At 51.5% G+C, this 11,089-nt stretch overlaps 1 protein-coding gene across 1 annotated transcript; it reads left to right on the top strand.

The window, feature by feature from the left end:
• The first annotated feature begins 1,663 nt into the window (after window positions 1-1,663).
• Window positions 1,664-3,142, top strand: UTP3 (UTP3, small subunit processome component). Its single transcript, XM_026042752.1, has one exon. The coding sequence runs from the start codon at window positions 1,679-1,681 to the stop codon at window positions 3,125-3,127; it is 1,449 nt and encodes a 482-aa protein (XP_025898537.1). The 5' UTR covers window positions 1,664-1,678; the 3' UTR covers window positions 3,128-3,142.
• The last annotated feature ends 7,947 nt before the right edge of the window (window positions 3,143-11,089 follow it).

Genomic DNA, 11,089 nt, shown 5'->3' with positions numbered 1-11,089 from the left:
CAGCTCTGCCCTAACCCTTTAGTCCAAATCCTGCTCTCTCCATGGGCTGCATCTTTACAAGAAACAAAACAGTCTTTTTTTTTTCCCCTCATCCCCACTAGAAAGACTTATTGATATAGTTTAGCATGGAGTTTTCTTCTGAAAAGAACAGTACAGGAGCAGGCTCCCTGTGACCCACCTCCTGCAGAAGGTTATAAATAAACCTGGCTAACAACAGCTGGGCAGGAGGTTTTCTGTCCACAGCAGTATTTGTTTCAGTTACCTTTCTTGTAATCAAATAAGTTTAAAAAAAAAAACATAGAAAATGAGGTAAGGCAGAGAGCAGAATGGAGCACATGCAAAAGAGGCTGCTTCTGGCTGGTTCTGTGTCTGTGTGTGAATAAAATGTTGGCATTTGTTAAAAAAATAAACTGAGTTGTCCATGAATATTTAAAACTTAGGGGAGAGTCTGGGCATGTCTGTGATTCTGGAGGATCTCTGTGTGGTTCGGTCGATTCTGGAGAATTGCTGTACAGTTCGGCAGAGTTGGGTGGGTTTCCCGGCTGTTGGTGCCCAGCGTTGCTGGATTTCCGGTGCCAAATCTGCGTGTCTGCTCCTGCTTTGGTCTTACGTGGCGGCTGGAGAAGCAGTTTTAGTCTCTCTCGGCCACCTGCATTTCTCTGGGGATTTCCCCTTAGGCTGTAGGCTCTTCAGGTGGGGACTGGCTTTATGGACTGTTATTTTTAGGGATTTTCTTTCTTTTAATGTGTGACACATCCAGCTTGTCATTGAACACGATGCCAGCAGCAAAAATCCCACTGATATTCCCAGTGGATCCTCATAGCAGGCCGAGCTGCCTCATGGGAGGTCTCCAGCCTCACCGCAAGCGGGTGGTATTTCCAGCAGACCCTCCAGGAGATCAAAATGTCTCCATGGCATGATGCGATATTCCCTTCTGTGCCCGTAGGAAATAGCCTCAGACGGAGGATCCGAGGAAACTGCCTCGGGTCGAGATGCAGGGCATTGATTCCACCTAGCCTGTTGAAGCCTAAAGCGAAGCCGCTCTCGTGGAGATGCCCTGCCCTTGGAAAGGGCACACTTCAGCAGACCCAGGGCGCTGCAGCACGAAGGCGGCTGCAGGGCAAAACACCGGGCCCGGAGCAGGGTTTCTGCAAGGGCCCTTAGCGAGGCCTGCGTGCGCTTCCAACGTCGCCAAGGGGCATCCGGGGAGCAGCGGCTGCCGGCGGGGCAGCGCCGGTCCGCGCCTGCCCTTTCGCACGGAAAGGCCGCCGCTCTTTCGGCCCAGGTGTCAGGTGCGCGGCGGGCTTGGGCTTTTTTGGGTGATTTCGGTGCTCTCGGGACGTGTGGGTTTGCGGGCTCCCTCGCTCCGCTCCCCCCTCCCAAGGCGCGCCGACCCGGAGGACAGAGGCGGGAGCACCTTCCGGACCTTCCGGGGGGGGGGGGGAAAGTGCCGCCGGAACCAAAGCGCCGAGGCAGGGCGGAAGCGGAAGCGGCGCGGCCGGCGAGCGGCGCCATGAGGACGCGGCGCGGCACCGTGTTGCGGGCGCGGGGCGATGGCGGCGGCGGCAGCGACGCGGAGCGGGACGAGGAGGATGCGGGGCTGGACGCGGCCGAGGTGCGGGCCGAGGCCCTCGCGGACGAGGTGGAGGATTTCCATGAGGAGCAGTTCCAGGCGGCCATGAAGGCCCTGGAGAGCGGGGAGGAGGCGGGCGGCAGCGAGGAGGAGGAGGAGGAGGAAGAAGTGCTGGCCCTGGAGCTGCCCGAGGAGGACAGCGAGGAGGAGGAGGAAGGCGGTGAGGAGGAGGATGAAGCGTTGGGGCTCCAGCTCACTGTGGAGCATAGTGCGGAGGAGGATGGAGGCGGTGAGGAGGAGGATGGAGGCGGTGAGGATGAAGAGGAGGATGCGGATGGAGGCGGTGATGAGGAGGATGAGGACGAAGATGAAGACGGGGAGCTGTCCATGGAGAGCGACCTGGAGGAGCGCGGCCGGGACGCCGAGCTGCCGCACGAGCTCTCGTGGGGCAAGCGCAAGCAGCTCTACTACGACACGGACTACAGCGGCGAGGGCAAGGGCAAGGGCAAGCGCGGCCGGCAGGACCTCGATGCCGAGGAGGAGGAAGAGGAGCAGGAGGCCCAAGTCGTGCAGAGGCGCTTGGTGCAGGACCTGGGCGAGGATGACTTCGGGCTGGACGTGATCCAGGGCTACCTGGCGGAGCAGCGGAAAGCCCAGCAGGCCGACAAGGGGCAGAAGATCGCCAAGGATTTCCAGGCCCTTTCCAAGAAGGAGCAGTTGAAGCTGCTCAAGCAGGAGTCCCCCGAGCTCCTGCAGCTCATCGAGGACTTTGAGGTGAAGCTGATGGAGCTCAAGGACGAGCTGCAGCCGCTGCTCCAAATGGTCAAGAGCGGCAGCATCCCGCAAGGGAAAGGCAGTCGCTATCTGCAGACCAAGTTCCACCTCTACCTGAACTACTGTGCCAATATCAGTTTCTATTTGGTTTTGAAGGCCAAGCGGATGCCGGTTCACAGTCACCCTGTCATCGAAAGACTGGTTGCTTACCGAAATATCATCAATGATCTCGCCGGGGTAGATCAGAAGCTGTCGTCGCAAGTGCGTCTGCTTCTGAAGAAGTTTTACGACAAGAAGGAGGTCAGACCACGGGAGCAGAAGGTGTTCCCGGTGCTTCCCCCGCAGGCTGCCAAGAAAAACAAACGCAAAGGTGCCCCTGCGTTTACCAACGGCCGCAGTGGTGCTGGTGAGGAGGAGTCGGACCTGGATGAAGAAGCAGCTCTGCGATACTATAAGATGATGGAGGAAAAGGTGAAGCTCAAGAGGAAGAGAGCTGCTGAGCAGGACATGCTAGAGGAGGAAGTGGAGGAGGAGGAGGAGGAGGAGGAGGACCCAAATAAAAAGAGAGGGGTCACCTACCAGATGATCAAGAACAAAGGCCTCACCCCCAAAAGGAAGAAGATCGATCGCAACCCCCGCGTGAAGCACCGGGAGAAGTTCCGGCGCGCCAAGATCCGCCGCAAGGGCCAAGTGCGCGAAGTGCGCAGGGAGCTGCACAGATATTCCGGAGAACTGTCTGGGATCCGCGCCGGAGTCAAGAAGAGCCGCAAGCTCCAATGACACTTGCTTTTTCCTCCCGTTTCCGAGGGAACAGAGTAGCAGTTTTGTATGCAATAAAAGTTTTGTAAAGGCTATTGTGGTTTTTAGTGCTTGAAGGAAACAGAACATTTTTTAAGAGTGTGCATTTCAGAAGGCGCTGGTTCTGAAAAATAGCCCGCTGCTCCTTTTTCATCTTGCCTGTGTGTTAAAGTGTTTCTTTATTGCAATGTGTCATCTTTCCATAATGCGATGGTGGCTTTGGGAGATGCCATGTGCTAAGCAAAGGTGATGAGAGGGACTATGTGGGGCTTTCAAGAGAGGAACAAAAGGGCTTGGGGACCTGGGAGGGACGGAGGGACTCGGGAAGCAGGTCGAAAACAGGATTCTTAGAGCTGCCACTACCTTCTCTGTCCTTTCTGCGCTGTTACTCTAGTTCACCTTCTGTGTTGAGACATAGGAACAGATAGATGGTTCCGGCATTTCCCCTACTTTCTGCTCCCATTCAACTCTTCTGTTGTTCATATGCATAAGAATATGCTATTTTTTAGGTGATCGTAAAGCTATTGATCTTGATATGCAAGCAGAAAACTATTACATTAAATCGCATGTGGCCTGAGATAGTATTTTCTTTCATTCAGTGAGAAACAAAGCAAAGTTTGTTTTTTTTCCTGTATTTTGTACATATTTATCTCTGATAAATGTGTAAATTGTTGTCTCCTATTATACACGTAGCATACTCACCGTTGATACAGGTTAAACAGGTAAAACTTAACCTTGTTTTTACTTTGCAGGTAAATTGCCAAAACAGATTACTTTCATGTGTCTCAGTTGGAAAATGTTTAATCTCAGAGTGAAATTCTTGATGGGAACTACTACAGGACGAAGAAAGAGCACTTCACTGTTAAAACTCATTTCTTAAAAGCATACAAGAGCTCTCTATAGCTCTCCCTGTCTCAGGTAAGATGTGCACATCCTTATCCATCCCAGATCAGTGGGTAGCGGAGCCATATGCTGTAATTCTAGTTGGGCTGGTGGTTCAATAGATCAACAGATGCGGCAAAATCTACACAGATGCTGTTGACTTGCCCTTTTGAAGTGGCGGAACAACGCAACAGAAAACCAATTCCTGCACTGTTAGCAACTCCCTCTGTAGAGTTGCTGGTGTTAAGGCTCAAGGCTGCAGCAAAGGGAGCAGGTCAGGCAGTTTCCCACAGGCAGCCAGCAGAGGGCACAGCTCATCTCAAAGGGAGGGAGAGTAAACCGTTTTAATGGTAATGAAATAACATCGCTTTGTTCAGTTAAATAGTTCAGAGTTTGGACAGAGCCATAAATAGCCCTTTACAATGTGGCATTACGCATGGAATAATCATGGACAGGCCACTGTTTACTATGGGAGGAGGTGGACTCTCTTCATCTTGCTCTAGAAGTGCCTCTAAAGGCTTTGTGCTGAAGGGAGACGAAATCACACAAGATAAACAAGTTTTGAAGACCCTTATTTAAGAAAAGAAGATGCGTATGAAATAGTGGAAGGCCCACAGAGCCTGGTCAGGAAAATAAGTGATAGGTGGAGTGAGCTCCTACCTGACAGCGTTTCTCTTCTCCGTACTCCAGCCGTACATGTGGGGAACGGGCTGACGCTGCCGTGCGACGCACCGGAGCCCTGTGACATGGCTGCTCCTCAGCCACGTGACGCTGCTGCTCCTCAGCCGTGGGACGCTGCTGCTCCTCGGCAGGCTCCCGCTCAGCAGGGACACGCTGCCCTGCTCCGAGGGGAGTCACAGGGATGCCAGCCTAAGCGGTACCTCGCTCAGGTCGGGACATACATGTGTCGCAGATCCTTGGATTATAAAAGTACAATGGCGGAGATATGGATGCTTTCCGCATTAGAACCTGGCATTTCTCTTTATACAGGGGAGGGAAAATACATCGCCTTGCTCGAAAGGTAATAAATCTGTAGCTGCCCCAAGTTTTTCCTCAGGATTTTCACAGTCTTCTTCCAAAGCATTGCGCTAGCCACAGTTCTTGACATGGTTTTACTCAAGTATTACTAGTAAATACAAATCCCCCAACTGGATGGATTTTTTAAGTGGATTAAAGCATCAGTTAAATTAGCTGTAAGATGTTGCATAACGAAGGGCATCACCAGACAAAGGAAAAAGAAAGTCTCCAGAAAGCAGCTGACTTCACAGTTTTGCTCTTGCAATTGCTGCGCAAGATGAAAGAATATTTAAATGTCATATTTTAGGCTAATGTAAACATACTGAATGTAGGATACTTTGCAAAACCTGCCAGGTTTGGGTAAAAATATTGAATGCAGGATGTTGCCTTAAACCTGCCAGGTTAGAGGTTTATTTTTTTCCTGTAGTGACACATTCCAATGCATACTTACAGTCCTGCCTTAATGAAATCTCTTTAGTACTGTCTTCGAGGAAAAAAAACATCTTCTAAACGAGACTCCAACTGGTCCTGTCCATTTGGTTGTCTGAACTGCAAAGAATATATTTGGTCTTCTTTATTGTCACGTCTATCAAAGCATCTGAAAACGCTGTTTTGAGATTCTTCTCCCTCTCGAAAGAAAGGGGGAGGCCAGAGATATTGTAAGGGATTTTGCAGGTAAGAAGTTAAGGCGTGCGGGAGTCTTGACATCCTCACTGCTTAGTACAGATCATCTTGCCCAGATTAGGATCTGGTCTTTGGCCCCTGCTTAAGCCAAGGGCTAAGGGTGCCTAGCCTGTGACTCCATGGCCTGGTGCCTTCCTTGGTCCATGACTTGTTTTAGAGAAATTCACCCCAAAATACACTTGCGAGGCTGTGGTGTTTTTTTTTTTTTTTTTTCCTGAACCACCTTTCATCAGCAGGAAGGCAGTTTGGGTGAGGAATTTTTTTCCAATTGGATCTGTGAGGCTGTTTTTTAGGAGGTTTGGTCATGATTTCTTGTTTTATTTAAGCGTGTGCCAGTTGGATCAGCAGCGAGGGCAACGAAAGCGCACATAGCGCGGAGTAGAGGGAGGAAAACCGCCAAAGAGTTTCTCCCTATGTTGCCTGTGGCCTTGGCCACTACTGGAGGTTGGCTTATCAATTTTTATCGTTTTTTTCGCTAAATAAATCGACCCCAAGGCGGGTGTCTCGCGAGGAAGGAGGTTGAGGGCCGCGAGTGACCGTTAACGGCCAACGGCCGCCGCTAACGGCCAAGGCGCGCGGCGCGAGCCACGCCCTGCGCGCGGAGGGGAGGGGAGGCGGGGCCGCCCGGGCGGGAGCGGGAGCGGGAGGGCGGCCCCGGAGCCGTTTCCCGGCCGGGGCGGAGCCGTTGGCCCGCGGCGGCGATGGCGGAGGCGGAGCGGGCGCCGCCGCCGCTACCTCCCGCGGCGGAAAGTTCCCGGGACGGCGGGTGCGCCGGGCTGCCCCCCGCCATGGAGCCGCCGGCAGAGCCCAGCCCCGCGGAGGCGGCGGCGGCGGCAGACGGCGACGAGGAGGAGGAGGAGGCGCCGCCTGCCTCGCCGCCTTTCTTCCTGCTCTACCCCGGCCATGGAGGCGCCGCCGCGGCCGCCGCGCCGCCCGGCGTGTGGAGACCCCCGGCGGGCGGCGGCGCGCTGCCCGTGCTGCTGCTGAGCTACACGGCGCCCGACGGAGCCGCCGCCGGCTCCGGCACCCGTGAGTAGCCGCGGGCTCCCCCTCCTCGGCCCGGGGAGCCCCTGGGCAGGGACGCGGGTGCCGCGGGGCGCGAGCTCCGCCAGACCGCGGCGTCCCCCCGCCTGCCCAAGGGGCGTGCGGACCCGGGAAGCAGCCCCTGGGCTGGCACGGAGGCCGCTGGTGGGGCTGCGAGGTGCCCCTGGGGCTTCCTGCTTGTGCTGCTGCCCTGGAGAGCAGCGCTGGAAAGGGAGGGCATCTCGTGGTGCTTGGGATGGAGCAGGGCGCCCTGTGTGCCCGCTCGGGCGGGCAGTAGCGTTCCCGCTTCGTAACGTGCCTGCCAAGGTGCTCGTGGTGCGTTCGGGTGCCGGGGAGGGCTGTGGAATAGTTGCCGTGCGCCTGTTGCAGTGGTCTGCCCTTGTCTATCCATCTTGAAGCCTGACGGGGCCCCTGTGGTCTGGGCTGGTCCCTGGGCTAAGGGAGAGGGAGGTTGGGGGCTCTGCTTCCCTGCCCGCTGCGTCCCAGGCCTTGCTCCCCCGTGCACTAACCGGGAGTTCTGGGGAGAACATCTTGAGCTGCGCCGAGGAGAGAAACAGAGTCTACTTTGTCTAAATCATTAGTCAGCAGAGCTGCGACCCACGGGACGGCAACCTGAAGAGCAGGCAGGGGCCCAGCGTGACCAATACGAAGGTTGTCTCTTCCAGCAAATTGCTGTGCACAGGCTAAAAATCCTTCCGCGGTGAGTTGTTGTTGTTGAAAGTGGTTCTTTCCTCTCAGAAGCTGCATTTTTAGAGAACTGTTGCTTACCAGTTGGAAAATCACTTCCTACCGTGGCTGTGATATGTGTGAGGGGCTGAGTGGTTTTGCTCAGAGAAAGTAATTCCTTTAAGATAATCATGCTTTTACTATAAAAGCCATGGCAACAGTACCCTTTTTAATACTTTCCTAAGAGAGGCTGTGTGTAGATAAGGGGAAATGGAGTCATTAAGAAAGGCACACTGATTTGAGATGACATGGATTTAGTATGGAAACTGTGCTATTGAGAAGAGCTGTGATTTATTCCAAGTGTTAGTATAGTTCTGCCGTGACTTTTGGGCGTGTGTAGCTTTGTGGAAAAGCCTTACAAAATGTTTGTAAAAACTTTCTTTTGTCTCATTGGTGATAGCTGCATGTGTGAAACCGTATGTCAGAGCCCTAGCCAGTGAATAAGTGACTGAAACACTTGAGCAGGTTGAAAAGGGAAGGAGAATTCAAATCTCTTTGTATAATGTCTTGGATGCTCCTCTATTCCTCCTGGGGCAAGTTGTGTGTGTAAATCAACCTTTCCATCAGCCCCCACCCCAGCTGCCCTACTTGTTTTGCAGCTCTCCCACCTTTGGCAATCGCAGGGCTGGGTTGCTCATCAAGGAGGAGCTGCCACGGTGGATGTTGTTGCAAAGTTTCATTCACTGACTTGCTGCTTTGGGCTTGGCATTAAAGCAGTGCGTAGAAACACTGTAGCAGGAAGGATTTTGAGCTTAAATGCAGAGCCTGGTCCTGGATAGATGTGGGTTGTGTGGCCTTGGAGTTGTCTTGCTTCACCTCCAAGTGATAGTGTTCATGGTGAGGAAGGGTGCGGAGGAGGTTGTGTTGGTGCTGGTGTTGCTGAGGAAGCCCCTTGGTGGCCTAGGGAGCCCTGTTTCAGAGGACCTTCTCAGCTGTCACCGATTGACAAGATAGCCTTTCACAGCACACTATCAACCACTTTGCATCTGCTCCTCTTGAGTTTGCAGTGGCACCAGGGGTGATTGCTCATTTCTGTTTTCCTTGATTTCTTCATCTTCAGTAACTGTGTTACTTTGGGAGTTGGGGTAAACTGAGGAATGTAAGGAAGGCAATTTTGTTATGCAAAGAGTGCTATGTGTGTATTAAAACATGTTCTCTGTCTCTACTAATCCTGCTCTGTACAGCTCTAAACTGAGAGAAGAGATTTAAGGGAAGGATTCTCTGCTAGATCACAAGTGCCTTGCTTGAAGGCTGTCATTTTCATGAGTAGTAATGGAAACAGTTCTGTTGTATGGAGGTTTATGTGCTAGAGAAAAGGTAGTAATACACAGAAAAATCTGTTCTGCAGGATTTTTTCATGTTTATTTGAAGTAGTCTTGCTCTGTGCGTGTGTATGTGTTAAGGGGCAATAACTAAACCACTGCTCAGAACACTTTCTGTGGGATTGAAGGATACTCTCTTAATCATCAGATGTGTATCTCAGTGGAGGAATGTATACGAGAGCCTAGAAACATCTCAGTAAGATTCAGGTAGCTCTTAGGTTGCCTGAAGCCTTGCGGGTGATCTGTCACCTGGGAGGAATATTGTAGGTGATACTGGATATTGCTGCTGCAAAGGAGACCCTGCTGATACTGGATGAGATGAGAAATACATAGATGGTGAGGATGAAGAGAACTTGGGGGAAAAGGATGACCTATAAAACAGTAGAGCTGTTTCATGTTATATATATAAATCCTGGCAAGTGTCTTGGTGAGTCAGTGTTACAGTTTGGTTGGTGACCCTATGGGATTCTGGCATCATCTGTTGTTTTAACTGTAAAATTACTAGCTGAAGCCTCAGTCACACAGGTGGTAGCATAATTCTGGGGTGACCAGGATGGTGGGGCTGCTGTCTTGCTTTGATGCTAATGACACGAGGTCTAGTGAGCAGTGGTAAAAATTCATGGGAATAGGATACAATGAAGGATGAAATCGTAAGAAGAGGTCTCATGAAACAGCGGTTTATTTAGTGACTTGTAGTGTCCTGCAGTATTATATGGTTAATATTTCTCTTTCACTCAAGTTTGCTTATTTACAGGGTAAGAGAGAGGAGATGTGATTCCCAATGCCGAGTGAAGGAAGAGCTGCTGAGGCAGGGAGTTAGCAAAAGCTTTTCATGCCAGTGACACCTGAGCAGACTTCAGCGACGTCTGCATGCCGGAAAGATGCGGTCGCAGGGAGATTTACTTAAGCATAATCAGCTTCAGGAAATCCTTAGCAGACGTTTAAAAATAAAAGCAACTTGATTGTGCTGTCTACAACAAAAACCCGCCAAACTATCCCTTGCTCCCACTGAAAGCTTGCCAAATTATGATATTTCACTAGTTTTATCCATGTTTTGTACCTAATTGCACCTTCTGAGGTAAGAGGTTCTTCAATCCTGAAATCATCTTGGTATTTCACACTAGATACAGAAACAAGTTTGTTACTTGGTCACAGAACTCGGAGGTGGATTTGCTGTTCTTGAGTGTGCTAATTTCTTTCTTTGGCCCGTTTGTATTTTTTGCAGCAGAATTGGACGTGCCACTCTTACCTGAGGTCATGTCTGAGGTCATTTCTGTCCTGCCAGCAGGGACAGGAACAAGCAAAGCAATCTTTTTACTAATTTTACTTTTTTTTCAATTGCCTTGCACACGAGAGACAGCTTGGAGAGACAACTGCTCCCACATAGCGTGTCTGTATTTTGTGTACGGCAGTTCCATTGACTCTTGATCCAGGCATAGGTTGGATGCTGTTTTTTGTTTTTATTTTTTTTTTTCAGTCATGGCAGCTGATGTAGCTTTTAAAAGCAGGCAGATGTACTTGGCCAGAATGTTGAGAGAGCTGAAGCCTCTTGGCGAGTGTTTTGCTGTGTCTTTCCAAATGCAGTAAAGGTCAAGGGTGGCAGAGAGGAGAGATGGGCACTAGAGCAGAAATCATGTTCGTAGTCCTCTTGGTAAGAGGTTTTCCTGTGTCAGGCAAGGTTGTGCATGGGAAAGAGGAAGACGACATTCACTTCACTTGGAAATGGACAGGCCATCTAAGCTCTCCCAGCAACCACAAATGGGTTGCCTGCTTCAGGAGGGCTTGCCAGATCCTGCTTGTGATTCATGCTACTCCTGCACAGTGATACAACACTTGTATTGCTTCACAATTTTTATGTTGCTCACAGAAGTTGCCTGGGGCCTTCTTGCCTCTCGGAGGCCATCGGAGCCGTTCCAGAGCTCGTCAGTGCTCAGGAGCTGTCACCGGCACCCAGGTTCCTTCAGCGGTCATCGCTGTTTGTATAGCGGTAGTGGCTGCTTCTGCTGCTCCGCGGTCTCCTGTGACTTGAAATACCCAAAGCAGCACTGTCATCTGAAGCAAGCAGCCTGCCTTCCAACTTGACTGCTCTGCAGCTGCCTTAGCCTCTCTACACAGCATGAGGACAAGATGCTCTTGCAACTGCTGCAACTTGGTCTGGGTTTGCTGGCACTGGAGGTAAAACTGCCCCAAGCTGCCTTTTAAGTATTGTGAAATCACCCCTGGAGACCAAAGGGTCTTGTGGAGGCTGGCTTATTTCTTTCATCGTTTA

Source organism: Nothoprocta perdicaria, unplaced genomic scaffold (genome assembly GCF_003342845.1).
Source record: "Nothoprocta perdicaria isolate Ctin4 unplaced genomic scaffold, notPer1 scaffold_313, whole genome shotgun sequence".
Lineage (NCBI taxonomy): Eukaryota > Metazoa > Chordata > Aves > Tinamiformes > Tinamidae > Nothoprocta > Nothoprocta perdicaria.
This window is presented reverse-complemented; position numbering and strand designations above follow the sequence as displayed.

What these genes read in the sequence shown, in the direction of transcription:
- UTP3 (XM_026042752.1), top strand. Translation starts at nt 1,679, where the DNA reads ATGAAGGCCCTGGAGAGCGGGGAGGAGGCGGGCGGCAGCGAGGAGGAG.